This window comes from Haliotis cracherodii, unplaced genomic scaffold (assembly GCF_022045235.1).
Source record: "Haliotis cracherodii isolate W230 unplaced genomic scaffold, xgHalCrac1.p SCAF_24, whole genome shotgun sequence".
In the NCBI taxonomy this organism is placed as follows: Eukaryota; Metazoa; Mollusca; class Gastropoda; order Lepetellida; family Haliotidae; genus Haliotis; species Haliotis cracherodii.
This window is the reverse complement of record NW_027266280.1, coordinates 4,309,814-4,328,916: the sequence shown is the minus strand read 5'-3', so window position 1 is coordinate 4,328,916 and position 19,103 is coordinate 4,309,814. Positions and strand designations below refer to the sequence as shown.

At 39.9% G+C, this 19,103-nt stretch overlaps 3 protein-coding genes across 4 annotated transcripts; 2 read left to right on the top strand and 1 right to left on the bottom strand.

Annotated features, from left to right (window-relative positions):
* The first annotated feature begins 1,060 nt into the window (after positions 1-1,060).
* Positions 1,061-6,790, top strand: LOC139472274 (mediator of RNA polymerase II transcription subunit 19-like). Its single transcript, XM_071254685.1, has 6 exons — positions 1,061-1,259; positions 1,916-2,072; positions 2,683-2,782; positions 3,395-3,503; positions 4,034-4,146; positions 5,055-6,790. The coding sequence occupies exons 1-6, from the start codon at positions 1,073-1,075 to the stop codon at positions 5,109-5,111; spliced, it is 723 nt and encodes a 240-aa protein (XP_071110786.1). The 5' UTR covers positions 1,061-1,072; the 3' UTR covers positions 5,112-6,790.
* A 1,903-nt stretch (positions 6,791-8,693) lies between these two features.
* Positions 8,694-14,271, bottom strand: LOC139472345 (serine/threonine-protein phosphatase PGAM5, mitochondrial-like). 2 transcript variants are annotated; one of them, XM_071254806.1, is made up of 5 exons: positions 14,042-14,271; positions 12,819-12,997; positions 11,652-11,866; positions 9,985-10,118; positions 8,694-9,726 (listed from the first exon to the last, which is right to left on the bottom strand). In XM_071254806.1, the coding sequence occupies exons 1-5, from the start codon at positions 14,224-14,226 to the stop codon at positions 9,576-9,578; spliced, it is 864 nt and encodes a 287-aa protein (XP_071110907.1). In that variant the 5' UTR covers positions 14,227-14,271; the 3' UTR covers positions 8,694-9,575. The 2 variants fall into 2 exon arrangements, with proteins under 2 accessions (XP_071110907.1, XP_071110908.1); XM_071254807.1 differs by having other exon boundaries at positions 9,985-10,115.
* Positions 14,272-14,439: 168 nt separating this feature from the next.
* LOC139472454 (EKC/KEOPS complex subunit TPRKB-like) lies at positions 14,440-18,201 on the top strand. Its single transcript, XM_071254931.1, has 4 exons — positions 14,440-14,643; positions 15,394-15,516; positions 17,220-17,393; positions 18,047-18,201. Exons 1-4 carry the CDS (start codon positions 14,440-14,442, stop codon positions 18,137-18,139), a joined length of 594 nt encoding a protein of 197 aa, XP_071111032.1. The 3' UTR covers positions 18,140-18,201.
* Positions 18,202-19,103: the final 902 nt, after the last annotated feature.

Genomic DNA, 19,103 nt, shown 5'->3' with positions numbered 1-19,103 from the left:
ACACATCATATTTTTAAGCCTAGTTGTTTCCTTGTTTGTTCAGTCACGCCCATAGATATTACAGCTATATAGAGAGAAATATGACGGCGGATTGTAAATAATCGACTCTGGACCAAACAATGCGGTGATTAATATTAGCATCGATTCACGCAAATGGGACACCATGCAATCAACCATGTCTCCGAGCCTGACCATTCGTGACCAACTCGTGTTATTCCGTGACAAACCGAATAGCGAGATTACGGAAAGGGGCGAGTGGTGACGAATGCGAACCTGACCACACGATCCAATTTAACTGTCTCTTGTGACAAGCATAGATTGCTGGGGAGCTATATTGTAATTCCACCGGGATATGTTAAAATGAGAGTAGGATTCATTTCCGGATCTAAACGTTTAAGCTGCACAATATATATACAAGTGCTGATAGGACGTCGTTTAAATTCCTAGTCATGATATCTATGTTTTTTACATTTTTCGTTTCCAAGGCAACAATTGAATTTCGCTCAAGCGTAGGTATAGTTTGCATATGCGGAACATCATTACCAGTAATGAAAGGTTACTAAAAGTGTGAATGTATGCTAAACTGCAAGGTGCCTTCTACTACTACTTCAGCAATTTAAAATTGAAGATGCGCGGACGAGGAGACTGAGATTTGGAGTTTTAATTGTGCTTCCTTGCATGATAGGAGTTTCAACTGAAGCTCGGGACCAAAATTCTTACCCGAAATCTTCACACATAGATTCTAGTTTACATTTTACATTACTTTAGTTTTGTTTTGAAATGATATATCTTGTTACAAGTTAGCAGTTAGACTATCAGAAACACTGATAGTAAACGAGTGATAGATGAGAGGATATGGTAGCCGCAGTCAGTAGACTCCTTGCCTCGCACCAGAGACCATATAATAGATCTATTATATGTTCTCTGCTTGCACCAATCTCTATCTTGTCAATCAATCTCATCTTCTGAAGTTTAGCTTTCATTCAGCCAATCACAACTCAGTTAACTTAAAAGTGAGCCAATCACATAATCCGTTACAAACACACCGATATTTCCACAAATATGGCCGACAATGATGGCTGATCCTCTTCGTCGACCTGACCAAGTGTCTCCTAAGTCGAGCCCCCGTGACAGGGGCTCGAGATCCCCAGCCTACCCCAGACAAGATTCAACAGGGACCCTCAAGACAACCATAAGCCTGGGGAAAATCCCCTCAGTTATTCACACAGGACCCTTCTACTTAATGAAAGATGTGCCGGGTAAGAAAACAATGACTCGAATGACGCGTTGTCAAATAAGCAGACTACGCGTCATGTGATAACTAGACTATATGTCAGATTCCTGTCAACAAATACATGAAATTATCCCAATACTTTTGATTTCTGATTTGTGTACTTTGGTATTTTGGAACTGATCATGTTGAAGATACCGTTAAAAACTACGCTAAGTTTTCATCTAATCATGCCAGGCCTAATTGATGCATGATAAATACTGTCAATGATTGAAATCAAATAGATTATCTATTTCAGGAAATGTAATTAGGTTACCCTAACTCGATCCTTAGCCCTTAATTTTTTTAAGAACTCAAGCTTGATTCATTAGAAAATTACCCAATGCAATATGAGGAAACTGTCAGAATAGGTCACTAGCGTGCCATGCGTTCCTTAGGGTCAACTGAAAGAGGGATTGAGTGGTCCAAGGTCTATGACTGGACTGATTTTGTGTCCTCGTACCTGTAATGTGATGGTAATCAAGATGCTGTCATATAGTTGGAACTTTGCTGACTGCTGCGTTGAGCAACCCTTAATCCATATTCTCTATCGAAATTTCTCATTTCACATGTTGAATAGCTGAAAATAATTTTTGTATTGGAAATAATAATTTTCATTGCATATTTTAATTTTTTTCATGACAGAACCTGCTGAGATTACTGGTAGCACTAACCTATTGTCACAGTATGGGCTTGAACACTCCTACAGCAAGTTCTGTGGCAAGAAAGTTAAAGAGGAACTCAGCGCATTTCTCCCCCATCTTCCAGGAAACATTGATAGTCCAGGGATGCAAGATAACAGGTGCTTAAAGCAGTGGAATACCAACATTTTGTTTCACAGAAACAGGGTTTGACAATTACACGTGTCTACAAGACAAATATCCACTAGACCCATACACTGATCCAACAGACAAATACACTGTTCCTCCAGACAAATGGACTAGACCACCAGACAAGAACACTAACAGGATTGGGTGGTCAGAGTCGCTGACTTGGTTGATGCATGACATCGTATCCCAATTGCGTAGATAGATGCACATGATGTCAATCACTGGATTGTCTGGTCCAGACTTGATTATTTACAGACTGCTGTCATGTAGCTGGAATATTGCTGAGTGCGGCGTTAAATAACAAACAAAAAGAAAAGTATTATCTTCCTGTGAAATGAAGACATAACAGTAAGCAGACAAGGGACAACTTTCAGGACTTGAAGTAATGATTTATTGCACTGAAATCCAGTTCTTAGCTGATTCTTTTGTTTACAAACCTTTCAAAATGCAAAGCTCAATAAGGTAAACGCAATGATGATGAACAGTCAGTAATACAAATAAACAAATGAGAGAGTTGTAAGTCACATGATTAGTATCAAAGAATTCAGGATCATAAGCAGCAAGTACATTTCTTTGTTTCAGTTCTCTGCGGTCTTTGATAGAGAAGCCGCCAATCATAGGCAAGGAGTTATCTTCTCTTGCAGGGTCTTCCCTGACAGGCTTCAGGCTCCATCCCGGACCGGTATGTATTCTGTGCTAAGTGACTGTGAGCGATTATAGTTAGCAGTGGAGACCGTATGTATCTGCACTGATAAGTGACTGTGAGCGATTATAGTTAACATTGCGGACGGTATGTATTGTGTGCTAAGTGACTGAGCGATTATAGTTAGCAGTGCCTGCATCTCAAACTAGGTCAGTAGCGCTGTATGTACATTACCATGACAAACTGAAAGAAACAAACGTGCAGATGTAGTATTACAACGCTATTGACCTAGTTCGAGATGCAGGTGATGCTGAATATAACCGCTCGCAGTCTGACTGCCGATTATTACCCTGGATTGTAACATGTCGAAAACTCGATGTTTATCTCTAGCAAATTGGATATTTCTTGATAAGCAAAGTGTTTGTCACAACACTAAAATAGTATTCCTTGTTAACACGTTTTAAGTATAAGCACACATGCAACAGTTATCCTTATTTGTTAAAAATTGCAATATTTTGTATTTCTTTTTCAAGTGGCGAGGGTTATAGGTATCTCATTGGTGTTGGTATTGCTCATGCTGTCAACCACTAGTTTATCCCAGATTATTGGGTGTCATGATTATGACAGGTGGAGTTGTTTGTTTTTGTGCAGCTTCCTGAGCAGTATCAGCTGTTGAACCAGATGACCCAGAAGAGGAAGCACAAGCGGAAGAAGAAGCACAAGGAAGGGGAGAAGGGGAGTGCACTCCAGGAAACTCAGAGTAAGTGAGGGAGCTACATACACACACCAGGCTGAGCTACATACACACACCAGGCTGAGCTACATACACACACCAGGCTGAGCTACATACACACACCAGGTTGAGCTACATACACACACCAGGCTGAGCTACATGCACCAGGCTGAGCTACATACACACACCAGGCTGAGCTACATACACACACCAGGCTGACCTACATACACACACCAGGCTGACCTACATACACACACCAGGCTGACCTACATGATCTACTATGAATAGGGCAATAGGTGAGGTGTCTGTTCTGGTGTTGTGACTGACAATCAGCATAACTTTGAACATGCTACTGTTTATATGTTTATAATGGAATTCAGAATATGTTGCTCCATTAACTTGCGACCTTGTGTCATATTTCAGATGAGGATTTGTGACCTTAATGTCCAGAGACAGGTTTTTGTGATTTAACTTATCGTTTCACATAATATGGAAAATCTCCATGAAAATGTCCACCTGATCGGCTGTTCATGTTGTTAATGTTGTTGATGTTGTAGCTGAGAATGCAGCTGATGCGGAAGCAAAGAAAGTTAAGAAACCAAGGAAGGATGAAGACAACAGCAAGGACAACAGCAAGAAGAAGGAGAAGAAGAAGAAGAAAAAGAAGAAAGTAAGTTGATACCATGACGATATGTTCTTTATTCTAGCTATTTATTTTGGCTGTTTGTCATAGAACTGTAAAATTTATTTTGGTTTCAAGATAACCAGGTTTGGTGGATTTTACCAACGCCTTTCTTTTATTTTTATCAAGGACAGTATCACTATGGTCTGTTTGATGAGGTCAAAGTTTAGGAGTTAGGACAGAATCATAGAAAAACAAATATATTTTAGATCTTAGTAACCTGTAACATCACCTTTAATTGTGAAGAGTGATTCCAGCATTTCATCTACCCTGATGATGTAGTCTCACCCTATTGGTGTCACTTTTCCCTGATGATGTAGTCTCACCCTATTGGTGTCACTTTTCCCTGATGATGTAGTCTCGCCCTATTGGTGTCACTTTTCCCTGATGTAGTCTCACCCTATTGGTGTCACTTTACCCTGACGATGTAGTCTCACCCTACAGGTATCACTTTACCCTGATGGTGTAGTCTTATGCAATAGGTATCACTTTACCTTGATAGTGTAGCGTGATTCTAGGGTTTCACCTACCCCCGGTCATGTCGACTTATTCAGTGGCAAGCTTTTGTTAGTTGTTAGATGCCCAAACTATAAAACAAAAACACTAATTTCTTTCAAGGCCAATCTCATTAAAATCAAATCTCCCCTGATCTTCATGCAGAGATTTTATTATGAAGCTTGTCTGACTGATGCAACCTTTGTAGGTGTCCTCAGATCTTCACATGGAGAGATGCTATATCATGTAAAAGATCTGAATTATTGAAATTGTTTCAAAATTCAAGGCATGCTTTTTACTAGGCAATACTGGCTTGAAGCATAATTTAGAGTTTTAAGTACAGGTGTATGGTCCAGATGGGTGTAATCAACTCATACATGCATGCCTTTCTGTTTTGCCAGAGACACAGCCCAGAACATCAGCCTTCTGCAACTCAGGGAAGTGAAGGTGGCTCATGAGGCAGGGGCCATGTCATGCAGAATGTGGGTGGAGTCTCGTGGTCATGTGACGTAGAATGTGGACGGAGTCTCGTGGTCATGTGATGTAGAATGTGGGCGGAGTCTCATGGTCATGTGACATAGAATGTGGGCGGAGTCTTGTGGTCATGTGATGCAGATTGTGGGCGGAGTCTTATGGTCATGTGATGTAGAATGTGGACGGAGTCTTGTGGTCATGTGAGGTAGAACGTGGGCGGAGTCTTGTGGTCATGTGACGAACAATGTGGATGGAGTCTCGTGGTCATGTGACACAGATTATGTGTGGAATCGATTACCCATGGTGGAGTCGATTACCCATGTGACAGAATGCGAGTTGACTCTGATGGCCATGTGCAGATTCTCATGTGACAAAGAATGTTGGCGGAGTCTGATATTCCACAGTTGGATTTTGAGATGTTGGATACTGTATGCAACAGGAGATAATGACAGCCTCGTACTGACGGAGTTGTCTCCCTCAAGTGATCCTAGAAACTCAAAACCATCAGAATGGTGTCAGAGACTTTTACCTGGATTTTACAACGGAAGAAGACACAGGCTGTTACTCACTCCATTGTCAAGTGTGCTATATCTCTATTCTGTTATGCCTCGGGGTTAAGGCATTCACTCGTCACTCCCACGTGGGTACAATGTGTGAAGCCTATTTCTGGTGTCCCCTGCCGTGACATTGCTGGAACATTGCTAAAGCGACTTAAAACCACACTCACTCATTATTTGCCACCATGGCTTCGTTTAGGAAGTGATGAAGCCATCACTCCTATCTTACTAAGCACAGAATTTATCATAATCATGTTAATAGAATGGAGATATATCACACTGGATAATCAAGGCTATATGGAATGTTGACTTGTTTTATTGAAATAAAATATGTCCAGAAGTGATGTCAATATCTTGTAGTTATATCAGTGGCTCTGATAACACTGCCTCACACGTGATGTGTGTAGGTTGATAGTCTCAGATTTGGACTGCACAGATTAGTCAACAGACAGGGATGTACCTGGGTTATATTATTTGTTTATTTGATGGTCCAGGGGACTTCATCCCGTTACTTGTAGTGGTTCCAGTGTATAAACGAGGGTTCCCAAGCCACAACATGGGGGTCACAGAGAAATGACAGAAACTGAATACAGTACAGTACTCTTCCACAAGTGACAGAAGGTGGCATCTCCTGAGAACCCATCCGTTAAAAGTAGATATGGAATGCCCCAACTGAAACGAGTCTCCAAATGCTAGCATTAGAAGATCATAAAGCAATCGATTGTGCGTATTCTTTTCTACATTACACATGGAAATTAATTTAATTAAATATAGTATATTCATTGCTACACGTGCATTCAATTTATTTTCAAAACAAACGGCATTAAATATGCAGCTCTCCAGCATCATGGCGACCCATGTTGTCACTTGATTGTTGTTGATGCAGCACAAATTTGTACAAGATCCCATTTAGTAAACATTTAATACGATTATGCTTTGGTATTGTATGTTGTTTGCTAACTTGGATGAAACATTAAGTGAACTGATTAAAATGACCCTACTAAGAAGTGACGGTGTTCGTAGTGTAGGGCACTCGACATGGCAGTTTTCACATTTTGTTCACAGTTTTAAAAGCACACCATGAGATGTTTGCTGTTTGTATATTTTGTACTGATAAAACCCCTGGTTGTACACAAGACCTGTGTATATTCAGAAATAAATATATGAAACTAGGCAAAATGTTATGTTGTTTTTTGAGAAAGCATTTCTCCAGATGTTCAGTATATTCCTCCATTAGTCGTGCATACATTGGGCCAACATGAGGCCTGGGACGATACACCAACCTTGTGATCGGATACCTACCACGATACCTTCCTCCGACACGATTTGGTACGTATCATGATACTTGCATGTGCTCTTATCTGTGGTCTGTGAGCCATCTTTTTCATTGACAGGATGGCCAAATACCTGCCACACTGATATTTACAGTTGGCAGTGTTAAACATGGTGCAATGGTTGAAAATATGTACGTTTTCACTTGCACTACTGATTAGTGTTTATTGGAACAGTTATTAAACCAAACAGTTAAGGTAAGAATCAATATTTTTTTACTTTGTGTGCAACTGTGATCGAGAAGTAAAATATCACGATCCACCGATGCATCGGTGTATTGTCCCACCACTAGTCAATATGCGGTGTGATTGTCTAGTTTCAGTCAGGTAGTGAATGGCAGCCATGTGTAACTCACGGAAGCTAAATGAGCATCAGAGTGAGTTAGTGAGTGAGTACGGTTTTACGCCGCTTTTAGCAATATTCAAGCAATATCACGGTGGGGGACAACAGAAATGGGCTTCACACATTGTACCCATGTCCGGAATCCAACTCGGGTCTTCGGCGTGACGAGCGAATGCTTTAACCACTAGGCTACCCGACCGCCCCAAATGAGCATCTGAGCACTCACTGGTTGTCCCCTGATGGAACCAGGGGTTTGATGGAGTCATTGCTTACAGGGGGCACGGGTGGCCCAGTCGTCTAAGGCGCCGCGATTCGCTTTGCAGGTTTGCGTCCCCTGGACACGCCTGAAACCTATGACTGTGGGTTCGAATCCCGGTTCACCCCGATTATATTTCTAGGTTTGTCAGCACCATACCCGTGCTCGTGGGTTTCACCGAAGTGGTAAACGTCTTAGACCTGCATCACTTCGGGCTTTCCTCCCACATAAAGCTGACACGCCGTGATATAACTTGAATAGTGTTAAAATCGGCGTTAAACCCAACTCACTCACTCACTCATTGCTTAGAAAGAGCAGGTACAACACAAAGCATCTGTAAGTACACTGATAAAAACAAATGGTTAGGATCATAGATATTTTGGGGGGGGGTAAAACCTTGAGCACACAATTTCATAAAAATATCCCCCAACATATTCATCTTCCCTAACCATTTTATTTTCAGTATACTTACATACACTTGTTCAGTATGTTTACTGGTGATGGAGGTTTGTAGCATGTTGATTGTGGACATCACAAATTATTAGTTTTTGGTTTGTCAAAATTTGCATCACCATACTGTGGCATACCGGTATGTCTAGACATTTGTCAGCTTGCTGATATGGGTTTGCCATTGGATGAATATTGTACAGCAGTTTGATTAATTTCCAGTTGAATTAACCTCTTCAGCATTTTGCCAACTTTCCTTTGGGACCAGCAAAATTTGAATATGACAGCCCAATTATATTTGCCACCTATTAAAATAATTCAGAGTTGAATTTTAGATCATATGGTGGATCATGGTGCCACTGCGAGGTGGCTAAGCAGCCCATTTATGCAATGCATGCATTGGAACCGACCCGTGAAGATCCGGGGTAGGAAAAGGTCTTCAGCAAAAGGTCTTCAGCAAAAGGCGATTATGCTTGTTGTAAGCACTCATTCCAGCTATATGACAGTGGCCTGTAAATAATCGAGTCTGCAGAGGTTCTGCAGAGAGAATTGCTGAGCCTCAGATGAGTGTGGTCCATTATGAAAAGTAAACACAAAACAAGACAGGTTTTTTACACAATATTTACATGGCAACAATGCTGGAGTTGTCGTAACAGGGAATCTACAGTCATGTTAAACACATTCATTCATAAATGACACACTCATAAATTAGATGATGCATTAATTTCATGATAAACAGTAATCTATCAAATATCTGACTTCAGTTACAAATCCAGACTTACCATGCTAAAAGCTAGGTTCTGTGCCAGATTCATAAAAATATAAAAGTGTAAATTTAATTTAACAAAATCGCTTTCATGCACAAACATTTATGACAGGTTTAAATATACCTTCATATCTCTAGCAACAGCGATAGATCAATAAAATGACTTTCAACTTAATTCTTTCTAAAACACCAGACAACTGTTGATAAAGTAACCTTACAGACATAGAGGTAATGGTTGTATTTAACAGATCCAAGCACCAAGTTTGGAACAGAAGCATGAAACATTTACCGGTTGATATGTCTTTATTAATGACATTGTCGAGCTTTAAAGGTTTGTATACACTATGTTCCTTCATCACCCTTGAATACATACGTCCACTTTGCAGAGTAGTTGCTACATTTTAACTAACGATTGCTCAGCTCCAGCAAGAGGAATCCAATCTTCCCGAGGCAAAGCCTCTGTCAAAACCTAGTTTCTACTTTGACATTTCAATCCTATTTGTCTTGGCTTCATTGTGGCGCCATGTAGAACACTTGTTGTCTCCCTTATGATGAAGACGGAATAGCCAATCAGATCACTGTTCTTATTGCAAATGGTTTCACAAAGACCACCACCATAGAGGACGACCTGGTCGATTAGAAAACGAAATGATCCGAGATTTCATCTGTCATGCGTCATGGAGGAATGTAGTCTATACAAACCCGCGTATTATTGATGACTAAATAATCCCTGCCAGAATGACCGAGTCTATGTGTAGGTGACTTTGTCTACGGGCATGTGCCCACTCTCTCCGAGAGTCTTGATGTGGACTCGGCCACTTGGACGGATGACGAGGTACGTGATGCTGCCGTTAGCGAGAGACATTCTTAGCCAACCCTCGGGAGGGAACTGCAGGGCTCTGAAAACATAACGGCAAATATAACGATCTGGACATGCTCTTAAATTTTAAATCTGTTGAACGTAATTATATGCAATTCAGGAAAATAAAGATCTCTGTTCTGAATGAAACTTTCTGGAATGTCCAAGGGATGCAACTCTGGTTCTAGATGTAAAACATAGTTTTTAACACATGCAAAGTACAGTAGCAGTCCCATGGAAATACACAAACACACAGTGCACAAAGAAAGAATAGATCACAGTTAAAGACCTCCATTACCTGCAGACAAAGTAGCGGATGACATTAGCGTGACAGACGATGATCTCGTAGCTGTCCTCCGTCTGGTCCGGCTCAGCTCGGTGGAAATATTTTCGAAAGGCTGCTTCAATTCTGGCCCCTTCTTTGTAAAACTGCTAGAAGTAAGACATTGTAAGAATGGTGCACTCAATGGATGAACTAAACACACACACAATACACCACACAGTGATGACGAGATCCTCCAGATTACTGGACACTACAATGTATTCTGATGAATCACAAGAGATGTGACATTTCACTTGACATGGACAGTCCAAGAATTTTCTGATCTTTACAAGTACCAACAATTTTCTTAAAAAGCCACTCTTCATGAAAGCCTCATTAATAAACATTGACATTTTCCAATGAAACATCCTGATATCTGAAAACCATCTTGTACATACAGTATACTAAATATGGTACTGACTGCACAAATGACTATTGACGCTAAGTCAAGAGCTACAGACTAGCAAGCCGAGATCTACAGACAACTACCGTATTCGACGTAATAAGCGCCCTGCTCCAATAAGCGCCCAGGGCGATATTTGTTAATATATGGGCAAGTGAACAATCCCAATTAGCGCCCCTTCCAACTGATCAATGTACACAAGACTTAGTTATGTGTTATATGCACCCTTAATTATGGGCAATTTAATTCTGGAAAAATATATCTGTCGTACATAAACATTTCAGGTTGTCAGCTTAAACCACAAAATTTATCTTTCAACTCTGTTTTTACACCAAAATAATATTCTAATAAGAGCCCCCTATTCCTAATTTTGAGAGCGCCCTGGGCGCTTATATTACGTCGAGTACGGTAAGTTGAAAGCTACAGACTACTAAGTCAAGAGCTACAGACTACTAAGTCAAGAGCTACAGACTAATATATCGAGAGCTACAGACTAGCAAGCCAAGATCTACAGACAACTAAGTTGAAAGCTACAGACTACAAAGTCGAGACCTACAGACTACTAAGTCGAGAACTACAGAGTCTGTAGTACAGACTACTAAGTCAAGAGCTACAGACTAATATATGGAGAGCTACAGACTAGCAAGCCGAGATCTACAGACAACTAAGTTGAAAGCTACAGACTACAAAGTCGAGAGCCACAGACTACAAAATCGAGAGCTACGGATTACTAAGTTGTGAGCTATAGACTATTAAGTCAGGAGCTACAGACAAGTAAGCCAAAAGCTACAGACTTCAAAGTCAAGAGCTACAGACTACTAAGTCGAGAGCTACAGACCACTAAGTCGATAGCTACAGACTACTAAGTCAGGAGCTACAGACTACTAAGTCGCAAGCTATAGACTACCAAGTCGCAAGCTTTAGACTACTAAGTCGAGAGCTACAGATTGCTAAATCCCGAGCTACAGACTACTAAGTCAGGAGCTACAGACTACTAAGTCAGGAGCTACAGACTACTAAGTCAGGAGCTACAGACCACTAAGTCAGGAGCTACAGACCACTTAGTCAGAAGCTACAGACCACTTAGTCAGAAGCTACAGACCACTAAGTTGAGAGCTACAGACTAATAAGTTGAAAGCTACAGACTAGTGAGTCGAGAGCTACAGACCTGCAAGCCGAGATCTACAGACTACTAAGTCCAGAGCTTCAGACTACTATGCAGATCTAAGTTTGGACCTACCGCTACTTCTGGCCTCCAATGAGCTGAGGCAGGCTCTGGGGGGATTGGTGCGCCCTCTCGCAACAAGTCATTCCGTTGTATAGACAAGTGTGGCACATGCTTGTGAATAATGTCAGCTGTCTCCTTTGCTCGCGTCATTGTCGAGGAGATCAAGACGGTGTAGGGTAGGTTCAGATCCTTCAGACGCTTGCCGGTAATGTCTGCTTGTTCTTGGCCTGTGGGGTTCAAACAATGGATTTTACACAAAAAGCAAATGGCAGATCCCATTTTCTAACTGAACATATTCATGTGTGCCTGCACATTCCATGGTAATATTTCTTAATATCTGCAGACACAATGATTTTCTTTCTTTCAGTGTTGTTGAACGCTGTACTCAGCACTCATTCCAGCTATATGACAGTGGTCTGTAAATAATTGAGTCTGGATCAGACAATCCAGGGATTTACATCATGAGCATCGCTCCATGCAACTGGAATACGTTACGAATATCTTCAGCAACCCATGCTTGCCATAAAAGGTGACTATGCTTGTCGTAAGAAGCAACTAACTGAAAAGGGTGGTCAGAGTCGCTGACTTGGTTGATGCATGTCATCGATCCCAATTGCGTGGATCGATGTACATGATATCAATCAATGGATTGTCTGGTCCAGACTCGATTATTTACAGACTGTCGTCATATAGCTGGAATATTGCCGAGTGCGGCGTAAAACAACAAACCAAACCAAAAAAGGATTAGCTTGAAAATAATCTTGTGAAGGACTTGTACATTGTTGGTGTTTCTAGGCTAAGGCTGGATCCACAGGACCCTAGGAAGATACAGGGTCTGAATGCAGACTCGAGGAGTGAGTGAGTGTGTTGGGTTTAATGCCTCTTTGAACAGTATTCCACTTTTTAAATGTTTAATGTTGGAGGAAAGCCTCAAGTGATACAGGTCTAGTCGCTTATCACTTTGTTGCAACGCATGAGCATGGGTAGGGTCGTCAGAAACCTACAAACATATTTGAGGCAAACTGAAATTCGAACCTACAACCATAAGCTACTGGCATGCCCAAGGGATGCAACTGCACAGCAAATTGCCACACCATAGATGACTGGTAACCCTATCCACTAGGACTCCAGGAAGATAAAAAAACAAAACAGGAATGCTGTTCCTGGCATGACATGTACCCAGTTTTGTGAGGAATCTGCCAATGTCATCCGAGGACTCCATGTTGTACTGTCCATGACGAATCAGCAACAGATGACGTGTAGCTTTTGCGGTCTTCGATTTTAGTTCATTTGCTACTGTCTCTGGGTCCTTCTCTGTGTTGTGTTTGAAGGGTTTCACAAGGTTTTCTGGCTCACGTCTGAAACACAGGTGAAATAAACTTCATATAAACTTCAAATAATCTTTGAATTTATTCCACCCATTCCTTTTTGCAACTGTTTTTTTCACTGATTTCACTTAATATGACAACTTATACTTTGTTAAGTACAAAGTGGCCTTGAGGGGGGCAACTAGCAGGCCCAGCAAGTTTAATTCAAGTCATTTAAACAGTAATTTGTTTGCCTGTTGATTAGGACGTATATCCATCTAAAACTTAACAATCACCCTAATTACACTGAAACAATGTCTCATGGGTTTCATACGGGACAATACAAAAATTACAGTGTCTGGACCACAGCTGGAAATGAACACAAGACTGTGGACAGGATAGAATATATGTTGAATTTGAATCCTGATATACTCTAAAACCTTAAATCAGTAACAGCAAACAATTGTGATTATCCTGGGTCTTATATCTTCATTCTATTATGATAAATATCCTGGACTTACGGCACTGTAGCTCACCTGGACACATGCTGTCAACAAATACAGCCACCTAAAAACATTCCATGGACAATACTTTCTCCAATCATGCCATACAATTTTTACAACTGTTTTACAACAACACACTAAAATCTGAATGATTTGAACAAACATATGTCATCATATGAGGGAGAACCATACATGCCAAACTTCAGTAATTTAAGAGATCTTTACAAAATCAAAACTGCACATACTGCAAGTGTTCTGTTTATCATAAAAAATACAATCCTGGGCCCACTTGCACAAAGCGATCTTAGTGCCTATGTTAAAGTGTGAGAGTTACGATCATCTTAGCGCTAAGATCGCTTTGTGCAAGTGGTCCCTGTTGTCAGAGCTGTTAATATTACAGCACGAGAAAAAAACATTCCGTATTGTGGTTTTGATAAGCAGGATACCTGTTTACTGTTCAGACGACCCCGACACATCATGACATTGATATCGATTAAATGATCATCACAATCTTCTCCAGGGAAGGAGTCAATGATGTATTCTACTACATATACTAAGTAGCTAGCCTAAGAATAAATAGTAGCTCTCGTACCTGTCCCAGTTGTAGTCCCACTTCACACTTGGTTCAAATGAGTAGGACCATTCACGTTTGGCTGAATAAGCAACGTTTTTATCTTTTGATTTCTCGTGTAATAAAATACCTAATGCAGTTATCGCACCAGCTGTTCCCAACCCGTATGTCCGAATGAAATATCCGATTCTTGCTCTCCAAACCATTTTGAAAGTATTTGCAATTTGGCCAAGCAACCACGTGAGCTTCCGTGTCTTAGGGACCAGTCGGTACAACGTTTCGTGTGTGTATATTTTCTTAACACAGATAAGAGTTATAAAGAAACGGATACACGTATAATATATTCTGTTTAAAGAAAAAGCATTGGATCAGTTACACAAAAGGTATCACATGATCCTGTGCCTGATAAGAATGATTTAATGTGCATTGTTTGTTTGGCTTATCAATCACGAAACGGTCCCTGCACTTCTTGTCGCAATATGGCTGCCACTGTGGTCAACCATGCTTTGTATCCTGATACAACTATCACAATGGCGTTGTTTCGAGAGGTTACAAATTCCGCTGAGCTTCGACAACATGTCATGAAGGGGGAGTTCGAGGCTTCTCTTTTGAAACCAGTAATGGTACGTAAATACAGCAGCGGGTCAGCCTCTAAGATTACTTTTTGAAAACAAATTTAGTGAAGAGACTTAAAATATCCATCATTTCCTTTTTGACGCTGCCAGTGTACATAATGAAAGATATTTAAAAGCAAATATGTATACATCTGATTCCATTTAATAACATTTGACTTTAGATAAGCTTTTAACAACAGGCTCTGACACTCTACTGAACATTTGTGTTCTTTTCTTTCGAAAACATGGTAGGCCTAATATATGCTTGGAGTAGGTGTAGTTCAATTATCATCTTTGAGGTTTTAACTTTTTTTAAAGATTGATTGGAAAACCGAAAAGTGTAAATGTTCAAAAGTTGATACAGATTTATGGAAAGAATGTGTGTATTCCAGTTATTTGACAACTGCATTCTGTAATTGTGTAATTTTGTTGAAAATATATCACCAGACAGGTTATAGTTATTGTGCACTTTTATGTGTACATACCAGGATACCAAACTGCATATATAATGTTCGAATATATAAATAAATAGTTTGCCCAAATCTTGTTTTCCGCCTCCCCAACACACCCCAGCTGGATCCATGGATGGCATTGGTTGTAGGTTCGAATCTTGCCCGGATTAGGTTCCTTGGTTCCTCAGAAAGTACTTTGAGATTTTGTCCCCATCAAGCTGATACAACACTATGCTATTGATAACCATAATAACATTCAAAACAGTATTAAAAATAACTCACTGTTATTGTTTATTGTATGTTTCAGATTGTTGATCCATTTCAAGTCCTTGTAGCTGCCAATAAAGCTGAGCATTTACACCGCAGTGGGAGAATGATGACAAGAAATGTCCACACAGAGATTCTCTTCTGTCTTTCACCCACAAAAAATGTAAGAATAGTTCTTTCTCAAGCTTCCTTTCTACCTATTGCAGTTTTGTTGAAAGTGTTTTCCCCAGAAACTGATAAGCTGGTTACAAGAATTTCACAATATTTTGATCATGTATCCTTAAGTGAACCATTATAAGTTACTTGATTGTCCCTGAGTGCAATGTTAAGCAACAAACAAACAAAACTTTTATGATGTACATGGTATATTATATTCGCCATCAATCTCATTAAAGTCAGGTTTAGTGATCGCCACTACCCCAAAGATCTTGGGACATCCAATTACAGGTCATGTCAGAACACCATTCCGCGAACTTTGACTGATCAAAGAAATGAATAACTAGAAGTCAAGATGATTTAGTACACAATGAGAAATTGATTTCTAGAGCTACACAGCACTTGGGCTGTTACGATTCACTCGTGTATTCGGTGAATCAAACCATATCCAGTCATGAATTGAATTTGTTATTCGGGACCAATAGAATCAAATATTCATGAATATGCAGTCATGATCATTTATGTACCCTGTATCTAAAAATATCCATAAGAACTATTATATGCATAGATTTCTTGAAAGACAACACTCTTATAACATTTAATTTGACAGTAATGTGGTCACTGGTCATTGTTGCATTTGAGCAGATACTAGTACATGTACCTGGATAAGTGCAGTATATAAATGTATAATATATTAATAATTAACAAACCATGTCAAATAATTTGTGTTGCTTTTTTTTCACTGAATACAACAAATAATACATCAACTGCTGACTTGTTATTGTATTCGTGAATTAATATTCGTATTCGTTACTCTACACAGCACTACATTCCAGACTACCCTTTCAAAAATATTTATGAATTCTTCCAAATTTGAAGCTGAAAAATAGAAAATTCTGGAATGTCTAAAAGATTTTTCGAAATTACAGTACTTCCCATGGGCTATGGAAAGTCTCTTCCTTTTCAAATGTTTATCCCATTGAATCGAGAGAATCCATCCAAGCTGTCACTTTGCAATCTGGTAAGCAACTCTCTACCTGTTCGGATGAAAGGTTGTTCTATTGTGATCTATAATGGGATATCCTCTGATCTTTGTTTAGCACTAGTGAGAACTAAGATCCGATTTTACTGAGTTTGTATTGACCATGTGACATCTACCAACGTATCTCTCTATGACCTATAATCCCATGGTTGTATTGTTTATACTACCCAGGGTGTTTGTCTCAACCGTCTGTTCATGGGTAGCAGGGCTTCAGGAATCATATATTGTACTAACAACCTACAGCATCAACTCGAGAATTACTTGGATCAGCTACCCCTGAAGATCCTGGCTAAAATTGGTCTTCAGCAACCCATGCTTGTTGTAAGAGGTGACTAAAGAAATTTGGTGGTCAGGCCTGCTGACTTGGTTGATGCATGTCACCATATCCCAATTGCATAGACTGATGCTCATGATGTCAATCACTGGATTGTCTGGTCAAGGCTCGATTATTTACCGACCACCATCATATAGCTGGAATATTGCTGAGTGCGGCGTTAAACAACAAATTTGGATCAGCGGAACAGTAGGTAAAAATGCAGTTGTCTTGACATCTAAAATGGTGTATCATTTATTTGTGGTATATTATTTATTTGGTGTATCATTTGTATGAAAATTTCGTTGATGAATGATTTTTTTTTATTCATTGTGTCTGTTTTTTTTTTTTAAAGATATCCGATTCATTCAAGAAGTTTGGTTTGGGTGACTCGGATACTTCAGCTTTAGTAGTGATCATGAATGACAAAAACGGCAGCACACTGGCAACAGTGACAGACAAGGTACAGGGAAAACTGGTTGATGTCACAGAAGTTGGGGAGCTCACAGACACTGATATGGTCAAAAAGGTTAGTTCAAGATTAAACAAACATTGTTAAAATTTTGCAGTGCAGATAAAAGCAATAAAGTGAACCTGATTGTCATATTCTGGAATTTAGGGACGACACTGTACTTAGTTTCAGAAAATTGTGTTTTCTTGTGTTCATCTGTCCAGTCAGGTCGGTCTGTCACAAACAAATTAGGAAAAGTCTTGATTTGTCCCAAATTGGGAATATTTTTAGATTCCTTAATTTCTTATTTTCAGAGGTGTTTTAGTATTTAACTGAATGCATTAATCATTGCCTGATTGTAAAATATTTAATTTCAGTGGGCCAAATATTTAAGACATTCCCCTTAGAACTGGAGCTATAAATGGGTCTCCTAAGAAACAGATATATATATATAGAGAGAGTAGAACACAGATAAATTGTTATCCATTGAATGATCACTGCTAATACAAATCAGTGCTGCAGTTACGTGTATTGTGCTTTGTCTTATCCAAGATGGCGGACGTTTCCGAGCCAAAACGTGTATAACGAACAACGGATATAACGAACTGATTTCTCTGGTCCCTTGTAGTTTGTTATATCCGTGTTCTACTGTATATACTAGAATATATATCCTTGCTAATCTTCCACGTATTAGTTGTCACACCATTACTTGGTTGGTCTTGTTGTTCTAGGTGTACAAGCTTACAGAGCAGGAGCTGACTGTAGGATCTCCACTGGACAGCATCACGACAAGGATTGCAGCAAAGGAAATGGCCGTTGTTTGATGCACGCCAGCTGCTGTCCTGCTGGTCAGATTTGAACGAACATGTAAATAGGAAATAAAAGATCTCAGTCAATACCTTCTTCTGTATTTGATCAACACCCATCAAGAAGACATGTAAACCTCCACACTGGAAATGTGTTTGGGTAGGGTCAGGACTGCCCTGGGCAATATGTTTTCATACAACCCATGTTCAGCACTTTGGAATGTGGGCCCCAATGTATGCACAGTCACATCTTATCCCTAACTACCATCTTCCCGAGGCAAGGGAGTTAACTGACTATAAAAGTCCAGTTTCCACCCTTGCCGAACCAGGCTGGAATTATGGTGTTTACATCTTGGCCGGACTAACAAGTCTATGCTTAGTCAATAGAAATTGCAATACGAAATCGACCTCCGGTTTGTAAACTACCCGGTCAATTGCAGCATTTGCAAAGCATGTGTACCGACAACTCAGCATCAGCAGATATTTACCAAATCTTTTCTTGTTATTGTAACTGAGCTTGTGTTAGCCGATAGTAGAGTAGGTGGTCGACTACCCAATAATCACAAACAGCTGTGGGGGGTGAGGCTGATGACGTTTATTTATATTTGTATTGATGCATGGACTTACGTACGTACATACTTACTTCAGCCTGAAACAATGAAAGTACAACATAAGCAAGTTTAACATAGAATCTAATAAATATATACAATCTGTTATAGTTACTATTTAAATTTCTAAAATATAGATATATATATTGGTGAAGCAAAACCGTTTTATTACAGTATAGATCTTGATTATCGATCCAATTGTCTTCACTGGGCATCACCATTTTTGTTTTTAAGCAAATGCAATTGATATAAGAGGTGGATTCTGATTGGTCAATAGGAGGTACATAGAAGGGAAATAACTCGAAATATAGCCACTGGTGGTGCTATGATTAAGCCCGGAAATTCCAGCCTAGTTCAGCAAGGGTGGAAACTGG